Source organism: Lynx rufus, unplaced genomic scaffold, assembly GCF_022079265.1.
Source record: "Lynx rufus isolate CCGP_SWC_20201006 ecotype Redwood Valley unplaced genomic scaffold, mLynRuf1.p SCAF_9, whole genome shotgun sequence".
NCBI classification, from domain to species: domain Eukaryota; kingdom Metazoa; phylum Chordata; class Mammalia; order Carnivora; family Felidae; genus Lynx; species Lynx rufus.
The window spans coordinates 90246733-90262320 of record NW_025814897.1 but is presented as its reverse complement, the minus strand read 5'-3'; the positions used below and the strand labels follow the sequence as shown (position 1 = coordinate 90262320).

General features: G+C 48.3%; 1 protein-coding gene across 16 annotated transcripts in view; it reads right to left on the bottom strand.

Annotated features, from left to right (window-relative positions):
- PRR5L (proline rich 5 like) overlaps positions 1 to 15588 on the bottom strand; it is a 75309-nt gene that overhangs the window by 37339 nt on the left and 22382 nt on the right. For 14 of the 16 annotated variants that reach the window (XR_006960713.1, XR_006960714.1, XR_006960715.1 and 11 more), the window contains exon 4: positions 1455 to 1503. The exons of 1 other annotated variant lie outside the window; for it this stretch is intronic. Coding sequence is in view for 11 of the 15 variants with exons in the window: in XM_047071856.1 (XP_046927812.1) it covers positions 1455 to 1503 (49 nt within the window). In the remaining 4 variants the exon portion in view is untranslated. Of the gene's footprint in view, positions 1 to 1454; positions 1504 to 2823; positions 2951 to 15588 lie in introns of all 16 variants that reach the window. One more of the 16 variants, XM_047071859.1, reaches the window with a different exon arrangement.

Here is a 15588-nt window from a genome sequence, read left to right as displayed (position 1 = left end):
GTGGTAATGGGCTATGCTGGGCACTAAACTCAGGTAGTCTGGCTTTAGAGGCCACGATCTTGACCACTCCCCTACTCTGTCTCCCACCCAACACCCACACTATGCGCTGAATGCTTTGCATGTGTTATTTCACGTAAACCAACAACGACCTCTAAGGTAGGTCATGTTTTTGTTCCCATTTTACAGATGGGGAAAATGAGGCATCTTGCCCAAGACCTACTCAGCTAATGAGCAGGGAAAAGTAGTAACTCTGACTTCACTAAAGTATCACTCAGTCAATTACTCACTGTCAAAGAAACGTCCCCATGCCCTCTCCCACATGCCTGTGGGTGGAGTCAGGAAAACAACTTGTGTCAGTCGATTAGAAACTATCCTCTGAGGGGCATCTGGGTGGCTCAATTGGTTAAGCTTCTGACTCTTGATTTCAGCTCAGGTTAGCATGTCACAGTTCATGAGTTCAAGCCGCAGGTCAGGCTCTGCGCTGACAGCACGGAGCCTCCTCGGGATTCTCTCTCTCCCTCTCTCTCTGCCCTTCCCCTGCTCATGCACACACAACACTCTCACTCTCAAAATAAATAAATAAACTAAGAAAAAACGAAGAAGAAAAATAAACCATCCTCTAAGGGAGTCTGGAACCTTGAGTTCATTAGCCTCGTAACAACAGTGTTTGGGCAGAGGGGTGTCAGATCGCCGGATCCAATCATCTTTAACAGAACAGACTAGGAGGCTTAGCGACAAGAAGTCAGTTGGCTGAAAGGTACATACAGTTACACCGAATTAGATGCCATCCCCGGGGGGTGAGAGGGAATGTTGCTAGAGGAGCAGTTCCCACAGTGTGGTCTGAGGTCCCATATCCCCAGACCTTTTCCACAGGGTCAAAACTAGTTCCTTAATGACACTAAGCCACAATTTGCCCTTTTCCTTGCATCTTCCATCAGTGTACCGTGCAGGTTTCCAGAGACCGCATGATGCGCAATGTCACAACAGACTGAATGGGAAACAGACAGGAGGATCCATCCAGCTATCTTCTATGAAGCCAGATGGTGCAGAGATTTGCAAACGTAAAATAATGCCTCTCTTCTATTTTTTTTATTCTGAAAAGTTATTTTTCACTAAAATGCTATTTAGACTAACATGTAATAGGTTTATTATTTAAATGACTTAAATATTTTTAAGTTTCTCAGGTTCAGTTTCCAATACGGTGAAGACAGAGATAACCCAAATAACCGATCATTTTTAAGAGTGTAAGGATGACCAAGAAGCCTGAGAACCACTACCCAAGACTGTAATCTCCATAAAAGCAGGGACCACACTGGCCCTGTGCATTATCAGGGACTCGGCATATGTAATCTTGGATGTTGAAGGAATGCCCAGATGTATGGTATTGGCCATCCCTTTAGGTGCATGTATCCCTGTGCACTATAATGACAGATACTCAGACTCACACAACTTACCTGGAAATAGTCTGTAATGAATGATCCAAGTTCACTCTTCAGCAGCCTCCTGGGGAGAGAGAAACACCATCAAGCAGCCCATGATAGTAGAGCTCCCGGTGCCTAACTCACAGACACATACAACGATAGAGTGCTCCCCAGTGGCATAGGGGCCAAGGCCAGGTCTAAGAAAGGAGTGTGCTAGGCTCTAATAATACCTCTGCACCAAAGTTATTATGGGATTCAGGCAATGGAAGTCCTAAAAGGGTATCTGTTCCTTAGTTCACTCTACAAAGACAACCATCGCCAGAGGGCAGTCGCGGGAGATTCTAATTCTAATAGAGTTGGCAGAAGCAAGCTAGGGGACTCTGGCTTCATGGGAAGCAAAAAAAAAAAAAAAAAAAAAAAAAGAAAAGGAAAGAGAGAAAGACCATAATTTTGTAATCTTCCATATTTGTAGACTTTATGGTTTAAAACATTTTTCATGCATTCTTCAGTCAAGGATTGAAGAACTGTAAAGTATGTGTGAGAGGAGGGCAATTACTATCTTCCAATATAAGTAAAGAAACAGAGGCTCAGAGAGACCCCCAGTGGCAGAGTGAAGATTCAAACCCAGGCCTTCTGCAAATTCAACATCTTTCCCCATAATCCCACTCTGTCTCTCCTCCAAATCCATCAGAGACATTCAACATGGTGCCATAGTTTGGATGGTCTTACCACCCCCCCCCAAGTGACTGAGGCAGTCGTTCAAAGGGGGCTACAACAGGGAAAACAGATTTTATTTATCCAGTTTATTGAGCTTCCCTTGACGTGCCAGACACTGGGCCAGCACCAGGTGGATGGAAGTGAACAACCAAGACAGATGATGTCTCAGTGGTATGGAATGATAGTGTGTTAATAAATACACTCGCAGGATAATTTCAAAGAGTCTTTAGAGCTAAAAAAGAATTTTAAAAATAGAGGTGTTGGCACCAGGTCCCCATCTCCTTGTGACAAATCATGGGACCGCCCTACTGATCTTTCTTTAACTTGATCCAAATAAGGCAATGAATCAAAAAACATGAGTAACTGGCTTTCCGGATCCAACGTGCTCCCTAGAGGGTACACTCCTCATTGACTTCAAATTGTTTCACCCCACCAGCCACGGTCATTAAGGAGCAAAGGCTCAGCCTTCTGACAACCCCCGCTGGATATCAACTCCCCCGCCCCCAAAATGTGTTCCCACATGTTCTCCGTGTCCTGGAGAAACAGGAAGTGACAGTGAGGTATCATTATGTGCAGATCATCGATGCAACGGGATCAAAAAAGAGAAAGAGACACCCATGATCTCAATTCTCACACCAGAAAGAGCCCTGGAAAGCTGCAAACACGGGTTGCACACGGAAAATACCTTCTTTTTCCCAAGACAGACAATGTGCCTGTGTGGATACCGCATCTTGAGATCCAATTTAATGGCAGTCTCCTGGAAGGCTGCCCCATCAACACAACCCAGGAGCTCTCCCAGATGGTGGGCAGGTCTGACAGAAACAGGGGAACCTTCATCAGTCCGGAGGCTGAGGGCAGGTTGCTCATCGCTGCTCTTGGAGACTAGAAGTGTCTCTCAGACAGAAAACAGAAACCTGGCGGGCAGCTCCAGATGGGGGCTCTCAAACAGGAAGAGTCAGAGAGGCTGCTTCTGACTGCTGGCCACTGGGAAGTCTTCATGGCCACTGGGAAGCCTCAAAACCATAGGTGAAGAAGCCAGGCTTCCTCAAAAGGACTTAGAAAACCAAGTCCTAACAATGGGCTACTTCAAACGAAGTTTCCCACACACATCTCAGGTACCCATAATGCTGAGGGGCTGACACGGCTCTGAGACCAAATAATACGCTATGGAGTTGGCGTTCTGAGGAATCTGTGCTGGGAAACTCTGTGCTCATGAAGATGCTTTGGGTAAAATGGAAGGAGAAAGAGGTCAGGGGTAAGGGTAGTCCTTCAAGGTCAACAACCATGGAAAACCCTACTGGAGCACGTTGGAGGAGGGACCTATGCAAATGTAACAGTTGTTAATGGAGGCTAGACATGGTTAAACAGGCGATGACTGCCCAGGGACATTTCACAATGGCACTCTGAGTGCATCCTGATGTTACCCAAGTGAGGAATCCAAGAAGTATCTTCCCCTACCTATCAGGACATGCAGAAAGGCTGGGGCCTCCAGTGAGGGGGAGATACAGCACCTTATGGTAAGGCGAGGGCTGCAGCAAGCCATGGCCACAGCCAGAATTCTGCAGAGCGTTAAGGGAACACAAAGCGTGGGGTAGAAATCAGCTGATAAAGGAGCGGAGGCTAAGGAGTGAACCTGACATAACCACCAAGACAAAGGCACAGAAGAAAGGACTCTGAAGCTACGAGCAGCCGCACCAGGAGCGATGGGAGGGTGATGGATGGGAACAAGCCACAGAGCACAGAGAGCTGCTTCCCGCACACTGATGAGGGCGATCCTCAGTCCTTTACCGAGGGGGAACCAGCACAGGAATGTGCACAACAACCCACTTTATATACTTAAAGCACCATGGACCAATTATAACCAGGTATGGTAAGAGAATGAGACACTTGTCCTTTCATCTATCCTGAGTTTAAAACCCTGTCTGCTAGGTATTACTGTTAGACTTAGCTGAACAGAACTGACCCCATCGGTTCACTGAAGCCAACATTCTGTTATCGCGGGTAGGCGTGTCAGTAAGTTGCTCTGTCCCTTACAAAACCTGTCGGACTTCTGGGCATGCTATGCATTACACAAGGTCACTGCATATGTGTACAGAGTTTTTGCTGCAGGAAAATACAGGAATCGATAAAAATGGGCACCAATAGTGCTCATAAAAAATTGTGGTTCATTCATACAATGGAATTTTATGCAATTGTTAGAGACAGAGAGAGAGGGAAGAACTCTAACAATACAAAAATTAATTTTTTAAAAATGCAGAATACAGGGGCGCCTGGGTGGCTCAGTCGGTTAAGCTTCCAACTTTGGCTCAGGTCATGATCTCGCGGTTTGGGAGTTCGAGCCCCACACTGGGGTCTGTGCTGACAGCTTGGAGCCTGGAGCCTGCCTCGGATTCTGTGTCCCCTTCTCTCTCTGCCCCTCCCCTACTTGTGCTCTGTTTCTCTCTACCAAAAATAAATAAATGTAAAAAAAATTTTTTTAAATGCAGGATACAGAATAGTGTGTATAATACGCTACCTTGTGAAAAGATAAGAGAAAAGGAAGAATATATATATATTTTTATTTACAGAATACCAATGAACTCAGTTGTCAAATCTGCTCTCTTCACTTGCTGTTCTGCAAGAGCGATGTGATTTGGTTTCCAACAGGCCCTTTGAACTAAAATAGCACCTTGATTTTTAAACCATGAAGTGTGTATGCATTTAAAAAATTACATAGAGGATTATATATAAATACTGGGTTTGGTCTCCTCTTCTCCATCTCCCCAAGTAAGGACACGGAGGAAGCAGACGTTGTTGCTGGAAATTTGGTGGGGCAGCAACAAAACACTTTAGCAAACTTTATTCCCTGAAGTTAGGGGATATTCTCCTACAGATCAACCCAGTCTGTGGACCTCCTATGAACTGTTGAATATCCCCAGCTGCTTTTCCATATCGATGTTCCTTACATATGCCTAAGGAAGGTCTGGGAGAAAGTCCACTAAATTGCTGTTATAATAATTATCTTTGTGGGGGCTTGAATGAGAACTGGGTTTCTGGGGTTCAGGAGAGGGAGATTCTTCAAGGTACAACTCACTATATAAATGTTTCGTACCCTGTGAACAAAGTCCTATTAAATTTTTAAAATTTAATTTTTAAATTTTAAAATTTAAATTTTTAAAAATTTGTAATTAACAAGAACCACCCCCAAGGTTACCACGAGATGCAGCTGAGAAGGAATTCTGGGAGTGAGCTCCCATCAAGGGCGTGATGTCAGGAAGAAGGCAGTCCTAGGGAACGGAGAACCCCACAAGCAGAGAACCTGCCAACGCAAACCCTCCTCAGCCTGGCAGCCTGAGAATTCAACTCAGAGAGAAAAGTGGGGAGGAAAGGCCAGAGCTGGCCCAGCCATGGGAGAGCAGACTGCCGCTGAGTCATACCACAAAATCTCCAACCTGTGTCTCTACTCGGTGTTTATTCTGCTTGCACTGGGTTTACAAGGAACGAGTACTTCTGAAAAACACGATCTTAGCTGAACTGAGAGAAAGAGGGATTTTCCACCCCTCTGTCATGATACACGATCCCCAGGGGGAACTCGGCAGTCGCTTCCCTCCAGAGTGACTGATAAGAGAAGAGAGATCCATGAATTCATTCACTGAATCACAACCATTTCCTGAACACCTGCAGTGTGCCAGTCACGGTGCTAGACTAGACGCTAGGAGAAGGGATAGGCAGGGCTCGGACAGTGATTTCTTCTCACCGGGGCCACGGTCTCAGGAGGCACCAGGTGCACCAACGTCTCCAAAAATGGAGAGCGTAAGTATCAAGGCATCAGAGGTATGCGGACCTACATTCACAGAAAAACAACTCACCCTGTAACTTCCTCACCAACTTTGCCAGTTTAGTCTGTAAAGCACGAGAAAGAAGAGCAAAGCAGGAGGAAGACAACAGAATTAACGAGCCTATGGTTTGTGGTTCCCTAGATGCAAAAGACAGGAAATCTCTGATCTCCAATCCTTACGACGCGTGCTCTGTCTCAGGCACGGGGGCCAAGAATCCAGCATCCCCCTTCCACTTTTTCCACCCTTTCCTAGGGTGTTTTCCCTGAAGACAGGAAAGTAGGGACTTATTGCAGCAAATAAATAAGGAAGAAGAAATAAACTGCTCTTAGGATGGAGCTGGACGATCTTTTCCCCCGGTTGAAGTTTCACTAAGCACTTACTGGGTGCCAGGCACTGTTTTCCACAACACACACAACATGTGCTTCCTCCTGTAAGCTAGAAACAAAGCCATACGGTTGTAGTGACAGCTCCACTTTTTAAGGAAACCAATGCTCAGAGGTCACTCAGGAGGGTGTGCAGCAAGCACAGGACGGAGATGGGAGGAGCCTCACGGAGTGTGAGGACCAAGAGGCAGCTCCTGGGCCTGAAAACTGTTGTCAGCAATAACCTTTGCAAGTCAATGTCCCAGGTGAGTCCCTTGTATCTGCTCCCCAGCTGGAGTTCAGGCGTAATGAGGATGCCTACTCCGCAGATAGCGTAAGGGTTAAGGGAGTTCATCCTAGACCAGTTAGTTCCCAGAAGAAGCCTGGCACACGCAAGACTCAGCAGGTGCATATGCTACCCAGGGCTGCAGACCCTGAAGCCCACACTCCCAAGGACTCAATTTCACTGCTTCTTGGCATCTTTTTTTTTTTTTTTAAAGAGAGAGAAAGTGCATGCATGAGCAAGGGAGGGGGCAGAAGAAGGGAGGGAGGAAGAGAAAGGGAGACAGAGAGAGAGAGAGAGAGAGAGAGAGAGAGAGAGAGAGAGAGAGAATGTCAAGCAGGCTCTACACTCACCACAGAGCCTGACATGGGGCTTGATCGCATGACCCTGGGATCATGACCTGAGCTGAAATCAAAGAGTTGGATGCTCAACCGACTGAGCCACCCAGGAGCTCCAGCATCTTCTTAAAAGGACAGCCGGGCCAGCATTTCCCAGACCTGACATTAAGGACCCAGGTGAGACTCATGAAGGGGGCTGGACACTAGGGCCAGACCTCACTGATTTAAGGGTAAAGGCAGAGGATGGGGCCACACTTGGGGGGAAATGTGGCTGTGACGAAGATGGAAGTAACATCTCAGCTTAATGAGATGCTTCATCTGTTTCACGTACGGGGCCTCCATGCCAGGTTTCGTGTGGAAACCGAATCCTGAGCTAACCACCACCACCCCTAGTGGCAGCTGCAGCCACGGAGCCAGAAGAAGGAAGTGGGGCCTCAGGAGTAACGCGCCCCAGGAGTAATGGCAAAGGAACGCTTACGTGGACCCGGCCCCAAAGCGAAACAGAGCATGAAGTTCAGTCAGAAGCCAAAAAGGCCACAATAGGGAAAAAAATGGGGAACCACTCACTGGTCTGTATTATCTCACCCCTTCTCCCTCCCAGGCTGACTGGGCGAGACACCACCCCAGATGACAAGATTTCCTGTTATTACACAGACTCGCCATCTCGCCCCTCACCGTCTTGTCAACTTCCCACTTCTGTGGACTCGAAAGTAAACAAGGCCCTGCCGGAGCTGGATGCTGGTTGGGGGGCGTGGGGACCACAGGGTGACAGGCAGCGCAGGAGTGGCACGAAGGATGTAGAGAAACCACCTCGGGTATGAGCCATGATCTCCCTTGCACGTGCGGAAAGACCCACAGCAGCAAAATCCCAAGGGATGACGAAGCAGTTTGGAGACAGATGCCACGGGGCTCGTGTTTAACCAGCACGCGTCAGGACAGCCAGATGAGTTCTTCGACGTTTCTGTGCCATTTGGCAATTAGGGGCTGCCCCACGTACTCGGGCCCTCCAACCTGGCCCCCTGGCGGGGTCCCACCCCACTTCCTCAGGGGACCTGCAGACTCGGTTACTGATGCTATGCTGATCAGTGTCCCGCCGACCCGACTGCGAAATCCTCTGAAGATGAGAGACGGGGCAGAGACAGAGAGGGAGAACGAGAGAGAGAGAGAGAGAGAGAGAAGTGCGGCTCGAGCTCACCCAAAGCCGGGCTCAAACTCACAAACCGTGAGATCGTGACCTGAGCTGAAGTCAGATGCTTAACTGACCGAGCCATCCAGGCACCCCAAGGAAGTGGCATCTTTAAGCACTAACATGGAAATGCCCCATTTCCTCCTTGGGTCCGTTCTATCGGGGCCACTGGAAGTGGTGTCCATGACTCGGGTAAAATGCCAGGACTCCCATACATCTCAGTTTCCTGCACCCCAGTGGGTGGCACTGGGGACAGTGAAAAAGATGGAGGAAAGGTTGACCTAATTATGTCACACGCACGTTGCTAGGCAGTTGACGCACAGGGCTGCTGATTCTCCAGTGCCTCTGTGGTAGGAATTTATCCTCATCTGCAAGATGAGACAGACGCTCAGAACCTTGCCCAGGGCCATGTATACAGATCCTCACTCAACGCGAGGCCAACCTGAAAGTCGGTCCGTGGCACCCCACAGGCTCACAGGGGCAGGTCGGCAAGGTGGGTGAGGGAAGCAGGTGGGCATGAGTAGCGGGGGGCTGTAGTGGGCTCCTCTAAAGCCAGCAGCCGGGCCTTGGCTCCTGGAGGGGAGCTGATCAGTTCCAGCCCAGACTGCACATCCAGCACTGCCCGACGTGAACTTTCCAGAGAGGCCTGGATTTTTAGGGGAGATATCCACATTTCTAAACACTGTGCAGACCAACCACCACACGGGGCCAGCCCCAGAGGCTTCCCATTTGTCACTTCCCTTTAGCTACCCTTCCCTCCCCCAAAATCAAATGTGTTTACCAACCGGAGCAGAGAGAAAAACAACACACACTCAGGCAGGGCCACCTGGGCTGAAAAGAGACTCCACCTTAAGCCCTCCCAAAGTAGGGCCCTCAGAAGACAGCGCCCTGCTTCCCTCTGATGTGGTAACGATTCTGTGCCCTGGGACGTCAGGCCTAAATCTGGACAAGGCCATCTCTGTGTGCCTCCTGCAGCCTACTTACTAGGAGTTTAAGAACACGGGAGGCTCGGGTTCAAATCCCAGCGGTACGACTCTGCGCAAGTCGTCCCATTTCTCCGTGCCTCTATTTCCTCATCCACAAGACAGGGATACAGTACCCGTCTCATAGAGGTGTGGTGAGTTTTAGAAGAACTGACACAGTGAAAGCACTCAGAAGCAAGCCTGGCACGTACTAAACACTACGTAAATGTCTGCTATTATCATCACCTCAGGGAGTCTCGCCTCAAACTCTACCAGCCTGTGGGCCGCGGCCAAAGTCTCCTCCTTTTCCAGCTCTTCCCAGCTCTTCCCCGGGGTTGAGGGTCCTGCCACAGTCACCAGGCTCCCTCACAGAGATGGGAAAACCTGAGGTGCGTTCCCTTCGGGGGGGGGGGACTCGGGCAGCCAAGTGACTCAGAAGGAGGGCGTGTCGACTCAGAGCCATCAAAGATCAAGCATGGTTCTTGGAACCTCCTCTTTCCTTGAAAATCTCTGGGGTTTCCTCCATGCCGCCTCCCTCCCAACAAGAACAGAAGCAGTGTGGTTGGAGACAGAAGGAAAATGTGAGTTTCCTGCCTCAGGCCAGCTGCAGATAACTCATCTCTGGTTTCCGGAACCCTTGTCTCTGAGCATTCATTTCTGCAGAGAGAGAAAAAAAAAAATCCTCCTGGGGGGAGAAGCAGAGGGTGGGAGGCCATGGAGACAGAAGTACGGCAAGGAGGTCATGGCCTCAGTTGCCCTTTCCACCTCACCCTTGCCTGCTCATCCTTCAGATTTCAACTGGGGTGTCACCTTCCCCCAAATAATTACGTGCCTATCCTCTGCCCTCCCCCGGCACTCTGGATTCCGCTAACACCCCACTGAAGACACAGTAGGGTCACGACCTACGCAGGGCCCCCCACTCACTCTGCAGGAAGCTTCCCAAGAGCTAGAACCACCTACTTCAATAGCTTCCTCCAAACCTGGCCCAGTATCCGGTACAGCATCCACCAATATCCACTGACTACATGAATAAAAGCACCAGTGGCCTCTCCCTCCACACACACCCCCCCACCAATCAAAAACTGAAAGCACTTTCAAGAATCTACTTGTACAGGTTCTCGTAAGAACCAGCAAATGTAAATCATAGGTTTCTCATACTTCTCTAACTCTTTGTAGTCACACACAATCCGTAGAACAGTTGGCTGAAAAGGAAGGAGGGTGCTCCTGTGTCAGAGAGGTTTGGACAGTCTGGTTCCTGGGAAAACCCAGGGAACCCAAGCCTCAGACCCAGACGTGTCCCCACTGCCAAAATGCAGCACATCAGGATTGAAGCTGGGAGGGTATTAAAAACCACACGGGGGCACCTGGGTGGCTCAGTCGGTCTTGATTTTGGCTCAGGGCACGATCTCACGGTGCATGAGCTCGAGCCCCGAGTCAGGCTCTATACGGACAGCGTGGAGCCTGCTTGGGATTCTTTCTCACCCTCTCTCTCTGCCCCTCCTCACTCACGCTTGCTGTCTCTCAAAATAAATAAGTAAACTTTAAAAGCAAACAAACAGAAAACCACATCAATGCCCCATGGAAAATTGAAACCAACAGGACACTCAGGGCCAGCCCCAGTCGGCAGATGGAATTTGAGGGCAGGCAGAATTGTGGACGGTGATGACCAGCGATCTCACTAGAATAGGTCTATTCTAAACAGTCATTTTCTTGCCTCTAGGGATGTAACAATATGCAAGGCCTGCTTTAAGGCAACTCTGATTTACAGTCTTTTTTTTTTAATTTTTTTTTTCAACATTTATTTATTTTTGGGACAGAGAGAGACAGAGCATGAACAGGGGAGGGGCAGAGAGAGAGGGAGACACAGAATCGGAAACAGGCTCCAGGCTCTGAGCCATCAGCCCAGAGCCTGACGCGGGGCTCGAACTCACGGACCGCGAGATCGTGACCTGGCTGCAGTCGGATGCTTAACCGACTGCGCCACCCAGGCGCCCCTGATTTACAGTCTTCATACTGAATGACCATATGCCTGGACGTATTTGGGAAATTGCTGCTTTATTGAGGTGTGGACATTCCTGATCAATTTGCTCTTAAAAGGTCTCCACATCTTACTCTTGATCTAATAATGTGTTTTAGAACTTGCCCATCCTTACCAAAGTTCTTCCCCGTAACTACCCCAAAGTCTACCTGTCAAAATTTAAACTGGAATTCATTCTCGATAACTGAAAGACCAACTGTTTGTACTGACTGCATTATAAAACCTAGTTACATAAAGCCTCTATCTTCCTGGTCATCCTTTGCATCGGCTAATGTGTAAATGAATTCACATTTCCTGGGTACATACTAACTCCGCCATTAGAAAGAAGGCCAGGGCTGGCCAGGGTGGCCTGAGGAAGCTGATTTCTGGACTTGGACAGTCCATCAAAGTTGATTACCATTTGGCTTGAGTAGAATGGAGAATGGAGTCATTTCCTCTCACTCTTGTCTCTGAGGAAAGGAGAAACAGCTGGCTCCTGGTTGGAACTCCGGCTCACCCAAATTTCAAGTCCAGCACATTCTTGGAGGGGCCTGTCCCGGACTGCTCTCATTCAAAGTGAGCTCCCCGCATCCAAATTGCTAGAGAAATCTCTACACAATTCCATTTATGCAATGAATCATCATACTGCCCCTCTGCTCTCACCCATCATTCATCACTTCATTATTACTAAAATCTCACAACAGTAGGAATAATAATGGTTAACATTAAAAAAATTTTTTTTCAATGTTTATTTTTGAGAGACAGAGAGAGACAGAGCGTGAACAGGGGAGGGGCAGAAAGGGAGGGAGATACAAAATCCGAAGCAGGCTCCAGGTTCTGAGCTGTCAGCACAGACCCAGATATGGGGCTTGAACTCACAGACCATGAGGATCATGAATGACCTGAGCCGACTCAGGCACCCCAATAATGGTTAACATTTCTTATGTACTGGATCCTGGACTAATGGTGTGTGTAGCATTATCTCAGTCTCCCCAAACCACCATCAGGTTGACGCTATTATTATCCTCATGTTATAAAAGGAAAAACAGAGACCAAGAAAAATGAAGTAACTTGCCCAACGTCACACAGCTAGTCTAAGTCTCGACCCCAGTCTCTCTGAATCGGGACGCTACTCTCTTAACATGTTCACAAATTCTATTGGACCCACACAGATCTTCTGGGACAAAGACCTCTCACAACTGATTGCAAAGTGGGCTTGAGAATCACTAGTCTCCCCTCCTTCCACATTCTCTTCTCTACGTGCCTACTGTCCTGTTCCCCCACCCTTACATACACCCTCCCCACCGGTCATGCCTCAACCCTGTTGAGTGTATGGACCTATTCTGTGAACAGGTCTTCGAAAAGAGCAAAGAAAAGGAAAATCAAAGCCCAAATGTCTACCTGAATGTAACCAGCAAGTGGCATGCCCATTTTGGCATTTTAATTGCTGAACTAAGGGACAGTGGCATGTATTTTTGTGCAGGCACTTGCAGATGTGGGCACACGTGCCAGGCCAGCTCACTTTACTCAACTTGGGACCAGGTCACACATATGCCCAGGATGTGTTTCACATTCTCAGTCATGTAACTCTGAGTGTGATGTGAAAACCTATCTCTATTTTAATCACTATCCTAGAGAAGGCCAGAGAATAGAAGGTCCACAATAGCGGCAACTGAAACTCTGGTTTTTTGACAGTTTTGACTTATTCTGGACTCAGGTCATATCTGGACAATCAGTGTCAAATCCCAACTACATGTACTTCTCACCAGCCTGAAAACTGCCCCAAACATAGGGAACTAGACCCAACACTGGAAGGGAGTTTGGGGGAGGGTGTTATGCCTCTCAGAGCGCATGATGAAAGATGGGGTCCCAGGGGCCTCGTGAAAGGAATGCAGAAGGAAACACCAAGACCGCCAGGTTAACCTTTCTTCCAGCCTAAAACCTCTTGGACTCTACAATATGGTACAAAGAACCTAAAGCCCTACCCTCCCAGTGATGATATTTGGAGATGGGGCCTCTGGGAGGTCATCAGGTTCCGATGCGGTCATGAGCGTGGGGTCCTCAAGATGGGATTAGCGGCCTTATAAGAAGAAACACAGAGAGGCTGCTAAATAGGAAGGAGAGGCCTGTAAGGACGCGGTGAGCTGGCGGCCAGGAACTGGACTCTCACCAGGGGCCGAACCTGCTGGCATCTTGACCTGAGACTTCCCAGCTTCCAGAACAGTGAGAAATAAATGTCTATTATTAAACCCCCAGTCTGCGGTTTTTGTTATGGCAGCCTGAGCAAACTAATACAGGTGCCTGAGTCAGCCAGGAGTTCAGATCCTGACTCCACCCTTTACACAGCTAGGTGACCTTGGACGAGTCATTTGATTTTTCTTATCCACAATTTTATGGATAAACTACGAGAACAATGGTTGCCTCACAGGGTTGCAGGGACAGTTGAATGGGCCGATGTATGTGAAAGGTGCCCAGAGCTTTTCCTGGAACGTCCATCCCTCATGCGGCCTTTGTGCTAGAACAGCCCCCATCAGCAATGACCTGATGCACGCTGTGGTTCATCTTGCCAATAGGTAGCCTATTGGTCACATTCAGCCCACAGATGTGTTTTGTTTGTCCTGAACTAATGTTTGGGGGAACTTTGGGTTATTTATCAACATTTAAAAGCCAGGAAGTTTCATGCAAAAAAAAAAAAAATCTCAAATTCTGTTTGAGAGATAGGTTGACATGTCACCGGCCCTGCGTTCTGCCAGGGCAATCCCCTTTCATCAGAAGGTGACCTCTCACCTCCATGCACCCAGGAGACCTCACCCATTCAGAACACCCACTTGGCACCTGAAGGCTTCTGAGTTAGCAGCCCCTGGGCTGAAAGGGCTGGTGGAATCGGTGTGGCCGGTACTTTTCCTAGCTGCCCACAAACAAAGATTTTAAGTACAATTTCAGGATCAGTCTTCCAAAGTGAGGAACAATTAGCACATTCCTGAGTCACTGTTTTATTTATTTTTACTTCCACTGTGAGCTCAAGAACCCTCACAGAGAGGCCAGGATCTTAGTTCTTGGAGTAAAATAGATTTCTTACAACCCAGAGGCTGGCTGACCTAGCTTTGCCCCTGTCACTCAAGTTTGTGGGGCCTCAGTTTCCTCCTCTGTAAAAGGAGGCCTTGGGCTAGACAAGCTCTATTGTCTCTTCCCATATTTGTGTAATTATTAGGTGGAATTCAAGCTCCTGGGTAGAAATTCAACACACCCTGGTTTATTTCGGAGCCCTAAAGGTTTTAATGAGCTCTTAAAACACCTCACTGACCCTTAAAATAAGACTTAACTAAATGTAAACAGGACTCAGATAATGGCCTTGTTTATTGTTCTGCTCCCTCCAGGGTTGGGGCTTTAGCCTTGATGTTCTGCACTTAACACACCAGCGAGGAAAGAACACGAGGGCATTAAACGGCTGATGTGCAACCTCCTGTCCCCAGGAGGTCCTAGTGCTCTGGGCCCTGCCTGCCTCTCTGCCCTCATTTCACCAAGACACAAACACAACCACCCACCCCACAGCCTCTGGTATTCTATGCACGTTGGCCTTCTTTTGGCTTCTTGCTCACTGCCACCACAGGACCTTTGCACCTGCAGTTCCCACCAGCCGGAACCCTCTTCACCTAGTTAATTCCCACTGATCCTCCAGAAGACAGCATCGGCAGGACATCGCCACTCCTTGGCAAGAGCAAGTCACGCTAACATGCTTTCATCACATCAGCTGCATCACAGGAGCTGTCAAAGCGGATCTTTAACATCTTACTTGTATGATTAGTTGACTAATGATCATCTCCCTGACTGGATATAAATGCCAGAAGAGCGGGGTCCACATCTATCTCTGCTCCAAGTTGTCTCTCCAGTGCCTGGCCAATAAGGAGGCACTCAAATATTTGTTGAACGAGTGAATACATTTACGAAAAGCTGACACTATTCTACTGGGAAGATCCTGGAAGGCAATAAACCCCTCAAGGACCACGTCCTGTTGAGGGCTGTATCTCCAAGACGTAACAGTAATGACAGTGACAACATGGACAGTAATAAGAGCTATCAGTTCTCAGTGTGCTCCAACCCTGTTCTAACAGGTCATTTATAGAATAACTTGATTTAAACCTTCATTAAGAATCCTATGGGCGCACCTGGGTGGCTCAGTCGGTTAAGCATCCGACTTTGGCTCAGGTCATGATCTCACAGTCTGTGAGTTCAAGCCCTGCGTCAGGCTCTGTGCTGACAGCTCGGAGCCTGGAGCCTGCTTCGGATTCTGTGTCTCCCTCTCTTTCTGCCCCTCCCCTGCTTATGCTCTGTCTCTCTCTGTCTCAAAAATAAATAAAAACATTAAAAAAAAAAAAGAATCCTATGGAAGGAGGCACGTTTCTCATCCCTGTTTCATGTAAGAGGAAACTGAGGCACAAAGAAGTTGGTAAGTCACTTGGCCAGAAGTGTTAAGTCACAGACCT